The sequence below is a fragment of the Leucopleurus acutus genome (genome assembly GCF_964270905.1).
Source record: "Leucopleurus acutus genome assembly, chromosome: 16".
Taxonomy (NCBI): Eukaryota; Metazoa; Chordata; class Mammalia; order Artiodactyla; family Delphinidae; genus Leucopleurus; species Leucopleurus acutus.
The window spans coordinates 9,395,953-9,413,634 of record NC_139158.1 but is presented as its reverse complement, the minus strand read 5'-3'; the positions used below and the strand labels follow the sequence as shown (position 1 = coordinate 9,413,634).

General features: G+C 49.6%; 1 protein-coding gene across 1 annotated transcript; it reads left to right on the top strand.

Moving 5' to 3' along the window:
• Positions 1 to 13,643: 13,643 nt before the first annotated feature.
• On the top strand, positions 13,644 to 14,887 carry CLDN3 (claudin 3). Its single transcript, XM_082856150.1, has one exon. It carries the CDS (start codon positions 13,859 to 13,861, stop codon positions 14,519 to 14,521), a length of 663 nt encoding a protein of 220 aa, XP_082712276.1. The 5' UTR covers positions 13,644 to 13,858; the 3' UTR covers positions 14,522 to 14,887.
• The last annotated feature ends 2,795 nt before the right edge of the window (positions 14,888 to 17,682 follow it).

Here is a 17,682-nt window from a genome sequence, read left to right as displayed (position 1 = left end):
CTTCTAGAGAAACTCTCAGGTATGTGTACCTGGAGGACAAGGACATGTGTCACATCTTGTTTGTAATAGAAAAACTATTGGAAGCCATTCAAATGCTCACAAGAATGGATAGGAATTGTGACATAGTCACACAATGGAATGCTCTACAACAATGAAAAAAGAATAAACTACTGACATGCACAACAACGTGAGTGGACCTCACACACATTGTATTGAGTGAAACCAGGTACAGGTGAGTACACACTGTGATTCCACTTATACAAAGGTCAAAAATAAGCAAAAGTAATCAATGGTGACAGGAGTTAGAAAGTGGCCACCTCTGGGGAGAAGGATGGGGGTGGGACACCAGGAAACCTTCTGGGGTAATAGAAACGCTCTGTATCTTGATTTGGGTAGTAGGTGCATGATGTGTTCAAATGTAAAAATTTCAAGCTGTACCTTTAAGATTTGTTCATTTCAAGGACATCAGTGAATGTATTTTATGCCTCAAAAAAAAGAAACTGCAGACTTCCTTGGTGGTCCAGTGGTTAAGAATCTGCCTTCCAATGCAGGGGACGTGGTTCGATCCCTGGTCGGGGAACTAAGATCCCACATACCGCGGGGCAACTAAGCCCACGTGCCGCAACTACTGAGCCCTCATGCCGCAACTAGAGAGAAGCATGTGCGTCGCAACACAGAGCCTGTGCGCTACAACTGAGACCCGACGCAGCCACAACTAAATAGATAAATATTTTTAAAAACTAAGCAGGATTATAATTTTTAAAAATAATAATGAGATGCAACTTGACACCCACGGAATGACAAAAAGTCTGACGCTACCAAGTGCTGGCAGAGATGTGTAGCAATAGGAACTCTCTAATGTGCTGGAAGGAGTGTATAATACTAACAGGCAACAATTTTCGGGAATCATTTGGCAAGGTCTGGTAAGGTGGAAGGTGCATATACTCTATGATGCAGCAATTCCACTTCCGGAGAAACTCTCACTCATATGCACCTGGAGGCATTTACAAGGATGTATGTCACATCTTTGTAATAGCAAAACAGTTGGAAATAATCCAAATGCTCATCAAGAGGAGAATGGATATAAACTGTGACATACTCACACCATGGAATATACACAGCAGTTACAATGAATGAACTAACGCTTCCTGTATACGTTTCAAAGACATAACACCATTGAATAAAGCAACTTGCAGAATGATGTGTACAATATAAGACCATCCATGTAAAAATGTTTAATATGCAAGAAGTTCTATGTATTGTGGATGGATATATACCTAAGTAGCAAAACTATACAAATCTGAACAGGAAGATGCCATGTCAACTTCAGGATTGTGTTACCCAGAAGAAGAGAAGTGAGTGGGATAGGGAAGGAGTGCAAAGGGTCTCCCGCAGAATGTAACAACTTGCTAACTCTGAGTGGTGGGGTCCCATGGGTATTTTTTATATTATTCTTTGTACTTTCCAGGGTTTTTTTGGGGGGAGGGGTTTTGGCCACACCGCCCAGCTTGCGGGACAGTTCCCCAGTCAGGGGTTGAACCTGGGCCATGGCAGTGAAAGCGTCAAATCCTAACCACTAGACCACCAAGGAATTCCCCTCGTAATTTAAAAATATATATTCAAAGGGAAGAGGGCAGTTTTACAGTCTGGCTGCAAGCTGGTGGGCTGCCATCTTGGTTTCTGCAGCTGACCCCGGACTGTACCTTCCCTCCTTCACTCCACATTTCAGCTTTGACGCCCCAGCTGGGCCAGCATTCTTCTCCCACAGAGATAACCAGCCCTTGGTGGTCCTGCCTGGGGTGGTGGTGGTCTTCTGTGAACATTTATCACTGGTGACAGCAGAATGCAGACCCCCAGGGGGGTCCCTGAGCTCTACACGAATTGCCCATATGCTCCCCCCCAGTAACTGTGACTTGATTTACCCTCCGTGGTCAGAGTCAATCATCTCAGCCATTGCAGTGACTCCTTTTTGCCTGTTCTTGTAGGGGGACAAGGGACACAAAACAGTCAGGGGGCCTCCTCCCTTCCAGCGCAGTGGGCCTGTTACCATGCAACACCCCAGGGGAGCATCCCTCCTTCCACAGAGTTCAGGAAACAAAATTCTTGACAGTGGGTCATTGGGTGTACTTCAGGGTGATGCCTCCCCCATTTTTGCCCCTCAGTTCCTGGATCCTCAAATAACACTGAGGTCCTAGAGATTTAATGCCACCCAGGCTTGGTGTCACATTTACAAAGCATGATCTAGAAGTACATAGGAACCCCCTAACCCCCACCCCACTGTTGACTTTTTTAACATATTTTTAAATGTTTATTTGTCAATTTATTTATTTTTGGCTGCATCGGGTCTCTGTTGCCGTGCGCGAGCTTTCCTTTAGTTGCAGCGAGCAGGGGGCTACTCTTCGTTGCGGTGCGTGGGCTTCTCATTGTGGTGGCTTGTCTTGTTGTGGAGCACGGGCTCTAGAGTTCAGGCTCAGTAATTGTGGCGCACGGGCTTAGTTGCTCCGCAGCATGTGGGATCTTCGCGGACCAGGGCTCGAACCCACATCCCCTGCATTGGCAGGCGAATTCTTAACCACTGCACCACCAGGGAAATCCCCAACATTGACTTTTTTTTTTTTTTTTGCGATACGCAGGCCTCTCACTGTTGTGGCCTCTTCCATTGCAGAGCGCAAGCTCCGGACACACAGGCTCAGCGTCCATGGCTCACGGGCCCAGCTGCTCCGCGGCATGTGGGATCTTCCCGGACTGGGGCACGAACCCGTGTCCCCTGCATCGGCAGGCGGACTCTCAACCACTGCACCACCAGGGAAGCCCCCCACCGTTGACTTTTGAAAGATGTCAAAGTTATCAAAATATGTGGTCTACCACAACTCAGGTGAAAACCACCTTCCCTCTCCCCTCCTCACACCCCACAATCGGTCCTAAGCAAATCTTCTAGAAGCTGCACCCCCCCAAACCACTCTTTCACTCCCAGTCTGACGAGCTCCGTTCCTCCCCTGCCCATCGCAACACTTTATTATCTGTATCTGCATTGCCTTTCCTCCAGCAAGCAGCTCTTCCTCCTTATATTCAATAAGGCGGGAGGGGCTGGGGCAAACTCGGTGCGCAATTATTGAATCCTCTGTAGCAGGCCAGGGGAGGAGGAAGTCTGATTACACACGTGTTCTGTCGGCAGGAGAAGCAGCACGAGGTGTGAGAGCATTTGCAAGATGGCCGTCTGAGCTGCCACGCTGTTGTCTCCCAGGTGGAACCACAGCTGTCTTCAAAGGGCCATTTCATCCCCCCTGCAAGGCCAGATGCTTCTAGATGGTGGGGCTCATGATAAGAGCAGGACTCCCAGGACATCACCCCATACTTCTTTTGCTGTAAGGCAGCTTCTAGATCAGAAACAATATTGCAAGATTCACTAGGACAGCAAATGAGGCATGAGTAAGTCCATGAATAGTAGTACTGGCAGAAGCATCATGCTCAAGTAGAACAAATCCAGATCCCAGATGGGCACCTGTCGATGTACGGACACACTGCTGACATCCTCACAACAGGAGTCTGGAGCGACGGCAGTCCCATTAGGTTGGCTGGCCCCTAAGGAAGGAGAGCGCCATATTGGATTCAGGATGGGTGCTACTTTGCGGCCAGAAGCCACAGGGGTCGGCCTTGGTGAGAGAAAGCCCTCCGTGGACTCCCTCCCTGCCACAGTGGCCGCCACAGTCACAAGGCCATTGAGCAGGGACTGGGCTGTCTGGGGAAGAGGCTGCCTGGTACCCATAGGGCTCTTCATCAGCCAACAAAGGTATCTGAGCTCCTTCAGCAGCAAGACTCTCCTTTCGGTTGGAGCTCAGAGTCGGGGCACAGAGTGCCATGAGACTGCCCTGGCTGGCGAACGTGGCCTCTGTCAGTGATAACACGGGAGGCACTAAGGGTTGAGTAACCTCTGATAGAGCCCTATCTTAAATCAACTATGCTCTCCTTGGGCCTCAGAAGCTGCTTTGTTTAACTTTGTGCTGTTTGCATGAAGATATGATAAGGTTCCCCAAGGTTTAAATAAACTTAGAAGTCAACAGAGTCCATTACCCTCTGTTCCTGGGAAGGGAGGCTTAGTGAGGTGAAGACACAGCACAGTGCAGGGGCTGGGGGCTGGGGTCTCACATGCCTCTCTCCTGCAGTGCCCCCAGCCCCAGCCTATCCCAACTGAGCTTCCCTGGGGTTTCTTTCTTTTCCTTTTCCTTTTTTCTCATTCTGGTTGCCAGTAGGAGACCCAGGGCCAAAACACTAAACTACAGAGGCTAAGCCAGGGGTCTCAAACTCAAGTGGTTACATGGGCCGAGCAGGTAACAAATATGTGTACAGAGAACCAGGTGAAAGAAAACAGGTGTGTGGGGTGGGGGGGAATTCCCTGGTGGTCCAGTGGTTAGGACTCCACGCTTCCACTGCAGGGGGCACGGGTTCGATCCCTGGTCTGGGAACTAAGATCCTGCATGGCGTGGCCAAAAGAAAAAGAAAGGAAGGAAGGAAGGAAGGAAGGGAGGAAGAGAGGAAGGAAGAAGGAAAGAAAGACAACAGTTGGGGGACTGACTCCTGAGAAGATGAAATAGACATACGTGTTCCTATTCCTTCTGCCAAGTACAGCTGAAACCCCTGGATTTTATAGATAAAACAGGCATGAGAAGATTGAAAGGTGGAGGAAAGGCAGACCAACTCAGGACCTCTGGACCCAGAGGCACGAACCCATGGACCGGGGCACGAACCCGTGTCCCCTGCATTGGCAGGCGGACTCTCAACCACTGCGTCACCAGGGAAGCCCGAAAGTATTCCAGTTAGATTCTTTTGCATATAGCTGTCCAGTTTTCCCAACACCATTTATTGAAGAGGCTGTCTTTTCCCCTCTGTATATTCTTGCCTCCTTTGTCATAGATTCATTGCCCATATAAGTGTGCATTCATTTCTGGGCTCTCTATTCTTTTCTATTGATCTAGGTGTCTGTTTTTGTGCCAGTGCCCTGGGTTTTCTTTCTCCCTCATGTATCCCAAACATGGAACTGAAGATGTAGGCAAGTGGGAGATACCACTGGACAAAAACCAAAAAAGCCCCAATAAAAGTCTGCTTTCTCCGGTCAAAAGACCAGGAAAGAGGCAGCCTAAAAGGACGGAAAACTTTTGAACAATAACCATTCTAGGGGAACTTCCTGGCAGTCCCTCCAAAAGATAGTAACACTTCAAATCAGCTTTATTATGGGGTGACAGATTTGGGGTTCTTAGAGATAGTGGTAGCTAGAAGAGTGATACTTCATCCCTGCAGTGGTTTGTGTGGGGGCGGGGTGAGGTGGGGAGAATGCAAGGAGTCATCAGCTGGAATGATCCTTGACCCTGCCTTCAGAGCCTACACAGTGCCTGGCACACAATAGGTGCTCAATAAATATTTGTCAGCCGTTTGTGGGTAGTGGGGGTTAAGGACTCCGCACTTCCACTGCAGGGGGCGTGAGTTCAATCCCTGGTCGGGGACTAAGGTCCTGCAAGCCATGAGGCACGGCCAAAAAAAAATTTTAATAAAATTTAAAACTAAGCATTCTATATTAGGACAAACACCAGAGAAGAAACTGTGGCCCCACCCATCCCCACACCACAAAGGCCAATGGGGAGCCTAGATATGAAATATGAAAACTTTTTTCAATTAAAAAATTTTAATTACAGTATATTATAACAGTAGTACAACAGGACTCACTCACATATTCATTTGACAAGTATTTACTGAGTGCCTGCCCTCTGCTAGGCACTATTCTACTGCTAAAAATAAAGTGCTGAAGCATACAGACAAGGTCCCTACAGTCATCAAGTTTACATTCTAGCGGACACCACGTTTGAACAGAAATGACTAGAAAAGCATCTTGAAACGTATAAAACCAGATGTCAATAATGGTATCTTTAAATGGATGGGATTATAATTTTTCTAATATCCTTTTCCATTTTGACTTTCCTGTATAATTAGGCATTGCTTTTAAACTTTAATAAATAATGGCCAAACTCGGGAATTCTCTGGTGGTCCAGTGGTTAGGACTCCGCACTTCCAATGCAGGGGGCACAGGTTCGATCCCTGGTTGGGGAACTAGATCCTGCATGCAACAACTAAGACATAAATAAATATTTAAAAAAGAACAAACACTATAGATAAAATGGATTTCAAAACTGTTCAAGTAACCCACAGGAAAGCAGAAAAAAGAAAACAGAAAAAAAAACAAACAAATGGAGAGAACAAACAGAAAACAAAAAATAAAATATCAGACTAAGCTTTAACACATCAACAATTACATTAAATGTAAATAGTCTAAATACAGGCATCACTCAGAGGTATTGCACTTTTGGTTCCAGACCACCACAGTAAAGCCAATACAGCAAAGTGACTCACCCATATTTTTTGGTTTCCCTGTGCATATAAAAGTTATGTTTACACTGTACAGTATTCATTAACTGTGCAATAGCATTATATCTAAAATACAATGTACGTACCTTAATTGAAAAATACTTCATGCTAAAAAAGGCTACCCATCATGAGCCTCATGAGTCATAATCCTTTTGCAATAGTAACTTCAAAGATCACTGATCACAGATCACCATAACATAATAATAATGAAAAAGTTTGAAATATTTCAAGAATTACCAAACTGCGACACAGAGACACCAAGTGAGCAAATGCTGTTGAAAAAAGGCACAGATAGACTTGCTTGGTACAGGGTTGCCACAAACTTTCAACGTAAAAAAACACAATATCTGCGAAGCGCAATAAAACAAGGTATGCCTCTGTATCGATTAAAAGAAATTATCTGAGTGCTTAAAAGCATGACCCGAATATATGTTGTGTACAAGAAACTCACTTCAAATATAATGACATAGGCAAGGTAAATGGAAAAGGATATAGCATGAAAACAATCAAAGGAAAGTGAAAGTGGCTATATTTGTATGAGATAAACTAGACCTCAGAGCAAAGTAAATTACCAGAGACCGAGAGGGACATTATGTAACGAAAAAAGGGTCAATCTACCAAGAAGACATAGTAATCCTAAATATGTATGCATTATCAAACAACAAAACTGCAAATTATGAAGAAAAAGCTGACATAACTGAAAGGACAAATAGACAAAAGCACAAGTATAGTTGGAGGCTTTAACACTTCTCTTTCAACAATTGATGGGACAACTAGATGAAATATAGCAAAGTTATAGAACTCAGTGACACCATCAACAAACAGGATCTAACCAACATTTATAGAATACTCCACTCAACAACAGCAGAACACACATTTGTTTAAAAAACCCAGATAGGGACTTCCCTGGAGGTCCAGTGCTTAAGACTTCACCTTCCAATGCAGGGAACGCAGGTTCGATCCCTGGTCTGGGAGCTAAGATCCCACATGCCTCGGGGGCAAAAAAACAAAACAAAAAACAGAAGCAATATCGTAACAAATTCAATAAAGACTTTAAAAATAGTCCACATCAAAAAATCTTTTAAAAAAAATTTTTAATTAAAAATTAAAAACCTAGATAGACCATATCCTGGGCCAAAATGAAATCTCCACGGATTTTTTTTTTTTTTTGGCCGTGCTGCTTGGATTGCAGGATCTTAATTCCCCCACCAGGGATTGAACCCAGGTTCTGGCAGTGAAAGCGTTGAGTCTTAACCACTGGATGGCCAGGGAATTTAAATTAATTGAATTTAAATTAATTTAAATTAATTGAATTTAAATTAATTGAAATCATATAGTATGCTCTCTGACCACAATGGAATCAAACTAGAAATCAATAACAGAATGACAACAGGAAAATCTCCAAACACTTGGAAACTAAACAGCACACTTCTTGTTCCATAACTCAAAAGGCAGCCATAGGTCAAGGGAAATTTTTTTTAAAATGCATTGAAATAAGTGAATATGAAAGTACAACATATCAAAATTGTAGAACATAGATAAAGCAGTGCTAAGAGAGAAATTTATAACACTAAATGCATATATTAGAAAAGAGGAAAAGTTTCAAATCAATAATCTACACTCCCACATCAAGAATTTAGAAAAAGAGGAGAAAATAAACCCAAAACAAGTAGAAATAAGAAAATAATAAAGAGAAAAATCAAGGAAATTGATAATTGAGAAGATCAATGAAACAAAGGGCTGGTTCTTTGAGGAAAAAAAAAAAACTGGTAAAAATGACAAACCTCTAGCTGACAAAGACAGACCTCTAGCTGACAGAGAGAGGGAGAAATACAATTTGCCAACAGAAATGAAACAGGAGCTATCATACAGACCCTACAGATATCAAAAGGATAATAAGAAATATTATGAACACACATAAATTCAACCACTTAGATGAAATGGTCCAATTTCTCAAAAAACACAGCTACAACAATTCACTCAGTATGAAATAGATAATTTAAATAGACCTGTAAGTATTAAGTATTTGTAATTTTAAGACTCCCAGAAAGTAATCTACGGGCCCAGTTTTTCACTGGAGAATTCTACCACATTAGTCAAGGTTCTCAAGAAAAACAGAGCTAATAGACTATATACAGATACGTATAATAGAAGATTTATCATAGGAATTGGCTCATGCAGTCATAGAGGCCAAGAAGTCCCACAATCTGCCATTTGCAAACTGGAGAACCAAGAAAGCCGATGGTGTAATTCAGTACAGACTGCCCACTGGGGAGAGGTGGGGGCCAGGCTGAGTGTGCTGGGATGGGAGAAAGGGGAGGATGCCACCACTGCAGTAGGGGAAAGGCAGGCCTTGGGGACGTGATGGCTACTTCTGGGGAGCTGAACACTGGGTGGGAGATGGGGAACAGGCTAATCTCCTAGCTGGGGGCACTCTTCTTTCAGTTCCTCTTTTTCTAGACCCTTGCTTCTTGGAGTTACACACACACAATTCACCCCAAACGCACCTAGTCACCTCCACCAGCCAAATCCTTCTCTACCAGCTCCTGCCCAACCTCTTCCTACGGGAAGCTCTCCTGGACCAAAACAGCATCAGAACTCCCCTTCCTATGGTCACTCAGCACTAACTGGAGGGATGTTGGAGCATCGGTCCCACCTTGGCTCATGCTGCTGTTTCTAGACAGGAGGCTCAGGAATGGAGGAGGAGGAGACAAGCATTGTGCTTGGAGCCCCCAAGCCTCACCCTCCTCTCACCAACTCCCACAGTACTCTCCATTAAAAAACAGCTTCATCCCACCCTCATTCCCACTCTCTGGGGACACACATACCACACGAACACACACTGCAGCCCCCCCACCCAGCACCATTGTGGTTTTTAACAGCTTTATTGATACAATTTACATACCCTACAACTCACAATTTAAACTGTACTATTCAATGGTTTTTTAGTATCGTCACAGAGCTATGCAACCATCAACACAATCAACTGTGTCATTAGAACATTTTCATCACCCCAAAAAGAAACCCTGTTCCCATTAGCAGTTACTCCCCATTTTCTCCCAACACCACCACCGCAGCACCACCACCTATCTACTTTCTATTTTTATAGATTTTCCTACTCTGGATCTTTTTTTTTTTTTTTTTTTTTTGGCTGCGTTGGGTCTTTGTTGCTGAGTGCGGGCGAGCAGGGGCTACTCTTCATTGCCGCGCAGAGGTCTCTCATTACAGTGGCTTCTCTTGTTGCAGAGCATGGGCTCTAGGTGCTCGGGCTTCAGTAGTTGTGGCACGTGGGCTCTGGAGTACAGGCTCAGTAGTTGTGGTGCTCGGGCTTAGTTGCTCTGCGGCATGTGGGATCTTCCCAGACCAGGGCTCGAACCCATGTCCCCTGCATTGGCAAGTGGGTTCTTAACCACTGCGCCACCAGGGAAGTCCTGGATCATTTTTATAAGTGAAATCATATAATACGCCATCCTTTGCAACTGGTATCTCTCACTTATCATAATGTCTTCAAGGTTCATCCACGTTGTAACACATATCAGAACTTTATTCCTTTCTATGGCTGAATGATATTGCATGTATAGATACACTCCTTTTTGTTTATTCATTCATCAACTGACATTTAGGACATTTCCACTTTCAGGCTATTAGGAATAATGCTGCTATGAACATTCGTGCACAAGTTTTTCGTGTAAACGTACATTTTCATTTCTCTTGGGTAAATACCTAATAATGGAATTGCTGGGTCCTATGGTAATTCTACCTTGTGAGGAACTGTCAGACTGTTTTCAAAAGCAGCTGCAGCATTTTACAATGCCACCAGCATTGTCGGAGGGTTACAATTTTTCCACATCCTCTGCAACACTTGTTATCATCTTTTTGATTCTAGCCATCCTCATAGGTATGAAGTTTTACCTCTGTATGTTTTTTTTTTAAGATTTTTTTGATGTGGACCATTTTTAAAGCCTTTATTGAATTTGTTACAGTATTGCTTCTGTTTTATATTTTGCTTTTTTGGCCATGAGGCATGTGGGCTCTCAACTCCCCAACCAGGGATCGAACCCACACCCCCTGCATTGGAAGGAAAAGTCTTAACCACTGGACCGCCAGGGAAATCCCTCTTTGTAGTTTTGATTTGCATTTCCCTAATGACTAATGGTGTCAGACAACTTTTCATGTGCACCTTGCCCATTTGTATGTCTTCCTTGTCTATTCCAAATGTCTACTCAGATCCTCTGACCATTTTTTTAATTGGGTTATTTGTCTTTTTATTATTGAGTTGTAAGGACCGTGGACGATATTGAGCAAAACGCTGATTGAAGCTATTTGCCCAGCGTCCCTGAAGTTTGGCCCCTGGGCAAGAAGCTTTCTGTCTTGCTGGCCTCATCTCCTCACAGCCCTGCCCAGCACATCCACCTCATTCAGGCTCGGGAACAAGGCGCCTCTTCCTGCCCACCAGCCCCCCAACCCCGAACCCAAGCAGCTCAGAACAAACCCCTCTTCACAGATGAAGAAACCAAGTCCAGGTGGGAAAGGACTTGCTCAAGGCCGCAGGACTGATAAGAGTGAAGCTGGACTCCGCCTCAGGTCTGTCCAATTAAACCCTCCACCTTGTCCACACTGTTTCTCTGCCCACTGGTTTGTCTGGTCCTGGCTGTTTTCTGGTTTGCAGTACACATACGTTTCCTCCGTTCTCATCAATGCCCTGTGAGGTAGGTCATGTAGGCATCAGTCTCCTCATTTGGCAGAGGAGGAAATGTAGGTTAAGAGAGGGGACGTGACTTTCCTCAGCCTCACAGGTAGCAAGAGATAGAGCTCAGGGCAAAACCAGCAGGAAGCCCACTCTCAGGACAAAAGCATGTGATTTCAGGCACCCACCCTATATGCAGCCACACTGCCCAAGTGTTCTGCCTCTCCTCCGACCCAAAGCCACGCCACTAACCAGGAAACTGCAGCAGCCAGCAGTCCACTGGATGGACCTGGGCTTCAAGAACATGCTCCGGGGCAGCCCCCGCCCAGCACCAGCGGGGCCCTCTGGCTGGGCACTCCCAGCCCTGCCCAACCCAGCCCCAATAGGCCCAGCCCAAGACCTTTGCCCCTGCGAGAAGTAGGACCCTGGTTTCCATGGGCCTCTGGCCCTGTTTACCTCACCCCAGGGCTTCGACCCTTACAGAGGAAGACATAGGCTGCATGCCTGTATCTGAGAGATGTGGGGCAAACCAGAAAAACCCCTAGGCCTGGTTTGATGGGGTTTCTCATCTCGCCTGGAAGTGCCCTAGGTTCCGACTAGATTCCAAAAGCATGTGACAGAGTAGTGTCCCATTATCAGTCATTTATGCCAGGAGGAGGGCCCGCAGGCAGACAAGGTTGCAGGGATGCAAGAAAGTGATGTTTTTGCATGAACTTTCTAAATCAGCTTTCTCTTGAGGACCCAGCACCGTTCTGGGCACTGGAGATACGGCAGTTAATAAAACCAGCAGAAACCCTTGCTCGTTTGGGGACCTTCTGGATGTCCCAGTGGAGTTGACATACTAGAGCAGAGAGAGAGAGAATAAAAAGTAAGTAAGAAAAATATAGAGTATGATGGACAGTGTTAAATGCTAAAAAAGAATGTAAAGTATAAGAAGGGGACAGGACATAGTGGGGTGAATAGCTGTGATTTTATGTATTTATTTGGCCGCCCCACGTAGCTTGCGGGATCTTAGTTCCCCCACCAGGGATTGAACCTGGGCCACTGCGGTGAAAACAGGGAGTCCTAACCCCTGGACCGATGGGGAATTCCCAGCTGTGGTTTTATTTTTAAATTTTTTAAAATAAATTTGTTTTATTTATTTACTTTTGGCTGCATTGGGTCTTCGTTGCTGCGTGCGGGCTTCTTCATTGCGGTGGCTTCTCTTGTTGCAGAGCACGGGCTCTAGGCACGCAGGCTTCAGTAGTTGTGGCACGTGGGCTCAGTAGTTGTGGCTCACGGGCTCTAGAGTGCAGGCTCAGTAGCTGTGGCGCACGGGCTTAGTTGCTCCGTGTCATGTGGGATCCTCCCGGATCAGGGATGGAACCCGTGTCCCCTGCATTGGCAGGCAGATTCTTAACCACTTCGCCACCAGGGAAGTCCCAGCTGTGATTTTAAATAGTGTGGTTAGGGAAGGCCTGGCTGGGAACAAAAACATGAAAGGTGAAAGGAGTGAGCCATGTGGTCTCTGCAATGTCCCAGGCAGAGGACACGGCAAGAATGAGGGCTCTGAGATGAGGGGAAGCAAGGAAGGTGGGGGACAGACCCTCCAAGGCCAACTCTGCAAGGCTCTAAGCAGGGCGAGGGATAGCCCAGGTGTGGGAGCAAGGCTATTGCAGGTAATGTCTCTGACTTCCCACTTTTGCCTGGATCAAACCTCTTTCACCACCGTTTCATTAAGGTGGATCCCGGTTCTGACTCCCCCACCCCCACCCGCCCCCGGCTCAGCAGGAGAGAGGACCAGGGCTCTGTGAAGGGAAGGGACTCAATGGGGGCGGCTCTGGAAGGCGAGAGCAGCTCAGCTAAAGGGATCCGGGGTCACTGCGAGTGTTAAGAGCTGAGAGCTGGAGAGGGGCTAGAGAATCTGAGTTCAGCACTGGCTCAGGGGTGTCTTCTGGGCGTCTTTGCGGGTGGTCCCTGGCTTCCGCCGAGTCCAGACGTCCAGGGCTGGCAACGCCATGGGCCTGGATCAGACCGGGATCCTGCGCTGGGAGCGCTGCCTCAGAGGCCAGACGGACCGAGGAGCAGGTGCGCAGCTCCCGGGGCAGCGGCCCACTCTGGGAAAACAGCCGCGGCCACGCCCACAGTGGGCCCTCCCTGTCCCCGCGGATCCCTGGCAGCTGGCAGCGCCCGCTTCCCCACGCCTTCCGTGCCAACGGCGCTGAAAATGCGGGAGGTGGGAGGGGGAGTGTCCAGCACTTTGTGCTTTTCACCCCACACCCCGTAGAATTCGTTTCCGAGCAGTGGGGAACCAGGAGCGAGGGGCGGGGGCGCAGGTCTCGGCCCCGCCCTCTCTTGGCACCCCCCATCCCCGCGCCGTGAGCCACTCCTGGCCAAGTCCTTCCTCCCAGGGCGCTTAGTGAAGGTGGGAAGAGGGGCCACGTCACTGTCCCCAGGCCCGGGAGAGGGCGGCTCCGCCCCTCCCTCCCCCGCCGGAGCGCTGGGACCGGATCGAAGACTAACCTGCCCCAGCCCAGGGCCAGCCCAGTCGCTGCCGCCCGCCTACAAAGCCACAGGCAGGTGCAGGCGCAGCCGCTGCGCGAACGGGCAGAGCGGACCCTTTAGGGCGCGCGCCATCCGTGTGTCTTTCCGTCGGTCCATCAATTCGGGCGTCAGTCCGTCGGCGCACCGCCGCTCCCACCCAGGCCCCAGCGGCCCCGGCCCCTCGTCGTCCCGCACCGGGAGCCGCCCGCCAGTGACGGCCTTGGAGCGGCAGCCATGTCCATGGGCCTGGAGATCGCGGGCACCTCGCTGGCCGTCATGGGCTGGCTGAGCACCATCGTGTGCTGCGTGCTGCCCATGTGGCGCGTGACGGCCTTCATCGGCAGCAGCATCATCACGGCGCAGATCACCTGGGAGGGCCTGTGGATGAACTGCGTGGTGCAGAGCACGGGCCAGATGCAGTGCAAGGTGTACGACTCGCTGCTGGCGCTGCCGCAGGACCTACAGGCCGCCCGCGCCCTCATCGTCATCGCCATCCTGCTGGCCGCCTTCGGGCTCCTTGTGGCGCTCGTGGGTGCCCAGTGCACAAACTGTGTGCAGGACGAAACGGCCAAGGCCAAGATCACCATCGTGGCGGGCGTGCTCTTCCTGATGGCCGCCTTGCTCACCCTCGTGCCGGTGTCCTGGTCGGCCAACACCATCATCCGGGAATTCTACAACCCGTTGGTGCCAGATGCACAGAAGCGCGAGATGGGCTCCGCCCTGTACGTGGGCTGGGCGGCCGCGGCGCTGCAGCTGCTGGGGGGAGCGCTACTCTGCTGCTCGTGCCCGCCGCGCGAGAAGAAATACACGCCCGCCAAGATCCTCTACTCGGCGCCGCGCTCCAACGGCCCGGGCACCGGCACCGGCACAGCCTACGACCGCAAGGACTACGTCTGAGGGAGCAGCCGCGGGAAGCCTCTACCACTCCCACGAGATGGCGCGCCCACCAGTCCTGCGTGCGGCCTTGCATCGGAGACCAGCCCACCCAGATGCCAGGCAACTCTCTCGCTGGACTGGGAGGGGACCTCCCGGCACCCCCTTCCCCAGCCGCCACCCCTCCTCGGGCCGGGGAGCGGGAGTGCGGAGTCCAGGGGCCAGCCAGCATGGACCATGAAACCTTGCCCCTCTGGAGCGCGGAGCTGGGGTGACTGCCGCTACTTGTTCGCCCCGTCGGGCTGCGGCCTGACAGCCTTCGTTGAGCAGGGACCCGCAGTCTTGAAAAGGGCCACTTGATATTTTTCAATAAAAGCCTTTCGTTTTGCAGTTGCCTGTGCCTCCTTGTCCCGAGCGCGGACAGGCCTCCACCTCCCCGCAGAGCTCTCCCCGCAAGGGCTGGCCTTGGCTGGATTCTGCTCTCCCACTGCCCGGGATGAAGCTTAGAGAGGGACCGAGTTTCGGTAGCCGAGAAAGTGGGGTTGTAAACCGAGCTGGGTGCTCACTAGCTAGTTGGTCTTTTGGCCTGTTCACTGGGGATTCAGACGATGAAGCCCCAATCTGGAGGGGCGGGCATGAGCGCTTCCGGGCATGGGGGAGGTGGGAGGAGGATGTCAGGGACCCCCTTCCCCAGGGCTTGTGCCTGGAGCACCCGCCCTCCACAGCGCTCCCGCACACCTGAATCTCCCCTGTGGTGTGTGAAAGAGCACATTCAATGCTATGATTTCATATTTGGGAAAGGAGAACAAAAAGATCTATTGTTTTGGTAAAACACACCACCAAAGGAAGCTGAGTGGAATCTTCTCACCAGGAGAAGAGATGAGAGAGGGACCTCATTTTCTTCCTGAAACCCTTGAGGGAGGGAAAGAGGCGGGGGGACTCAGAACTCTCTGGTGACATGCTAATGCTAAGGTAAACAAGGTTTGGAAGCACTTGTGTCTTGGAGAAGGTATAAGAGGTTCAGGCAGCGGGAAAGGGGGCTGGTGTGCAGAGCCAGGAAAGTGGGATTCCGATGGCTGGGTAGATAGCAAGGTGAGGGGGGAAGTAGCAACGGGGCCCTGGGCCCAGAAGAGGCCAAGTCATGGAGAATCTCGTGTGCAGAATTACAGATTTTGGACCCTCATCTAATGTTATGGGAATCATGGGAGGGACGTACCTGGTCAAATTTACACTCTAAAATAACCTCTCCAGCTGCCCCTGCAGAACTGGGACTCAAGGAGGCACATGAAGGCAGGAGACCATCTTAGAAGCTGTGCAGCTGTACCCGTGTGAGATGATGCAGCCCAGAAATAAAGCAGGGACGGCGGGGTGGGGGACCAGGCCTGACGGGGAGGGGGCGCTGTACAAGAAGCAAGATGAGCTGGGCTGGAGAACCATTTGGATAGGCGGGGTGAGGGAGTGGAAAGAGCTAGGATAACCCCAATTTTCTGCCTTAGGTCACTGACTGGCTGGTGGTGGTACCATTTACCAAACTAGGACCAGGTTGCTGGGGGAAGATGATGGTTTCACTTGTGAGTGAACGGAGTTTGGCAAGCCTGTGGGACCTCCAGGCAGAGACGTCCAGGAAGTGACTGGACATACATAGAGATCTGGAACTCAGGAACAGTAAACCTGGCTGTTGTTAGCATACATATGGCAACCGAAACCAGGGAAGTGGATGAGGTCAGTCTAGAAACCAAAGAGAAAAAAAAAGAGTTTCAAGAAGGCGGGCGTTGGCAATGGCATCCGAGGCTGCGGAAGTCGTCAGGCAAGAAGAAGCCTGAAGATTAAAAGCGGCGAGGTGGTCACTGGCAGCCTTAACTAGAGGCGCGGGGGCAGATGCAGTGGACAGAAAAGTGAGTGGAAGATGAGAAGCAGAAACAGAACATGTAGACCATGCGTCCTAGAGGTTTGGGGAATCCAGGCCAGGAGAGCCACTTGCAGGGGAGCAAAGGTCAGAGGACAGGTATTTGGGATTGTGGAGGCTTGCAATTATTTCGAAATTATTGTATCTTGAACTTGTTGGCCTGCAGCAAAGCGAAAGCAAAAGGCCCCGGGAGCAGGCAGATTTTTTCAGTAGAATGCTTCACATAGCTCCCAAAAAATTCTCCTCTAGTTAAGGAACAATAGATATGTTTTTACCCTTTTTGACCCGGGGAAGAGGAAGTAGGTTACCATGAACAGTAAGAGTACCCTAGCTTTAGAGCCTTCATTCTCTGTGAGGTTCCAGGAAGGGACTTGGGGTTGCCATTACTCTCTCTCCAGCCCAGTCCCCTTTGGGAACGAGTCTTCTAGCCTGCGGGGAAGGAAACAGAGTGACATGGAATATGAAGGTGAGGGGGGCTGCTAGTGATGGATCCTTGGGAGAGCTAGAGGGAGGGGATGTGGGCTCGGGGCAGTGGGTGGGAGGGCTCCATGGGGAGGCCTCAAGGGAAGGAGGCTTAGCCATGGCGAAGTGAGGGGAGGGAGCCCAGTAAGAGGGAAGGGACTCAGAGAAGGGGGTCAGTGAAGGGGAGAGGGCTCCGTGGGGGGAAGTGTCAGAGAGGGAAGAGGCTTAGCAGTAGAGGGGGAGGGAACTGAGATGGGATTTGGGAGTGTAGGCAAAGGACAAAGGGATTGCATCTGCCTTCACCCACCCCCACGGTCTCTTGGTCAGTGGAACCAGGGAGTCAGGTTGGCCCAAGCCAAAACTGAGGGGCACCAGGTGGCTTCTTTGTCCCAGAGGGCCCTGCAGGCAGGAGCGAGGTTATTCATTTACCACCGCTTCAAGAGGGCAGCCTGGATGCAACGCCTCCCAACCGCACTGTGGCAGAGCTGCAGCCTGAGGCTCTGAGCCAGCCAGCCCACTGTGGTTCATCCCCAGCACACCTGTCAGCACCCATGAGCCAGAGGGATGTGGCCGAGAAGGTAGACACACCCAATCAGATCCTCAGGTGGGGTGGGAAGGACTCCCGGGCCTCAGACCCTCCCCCGGCTCCCTAGTCTCTCCCCAAGCCTGGGCTCTCCTGGGCTCCCCTGGCAGGTAGTGGTGAGGTATCCTACCCCATCCTACACCCTCCCACCCCAACTCACACACACATCCTTGCCTGGCTTCAGGATCTGTCCTAACTCAAACTCTTCTTATTCCTTCTGGAGTTTAGGGTAAA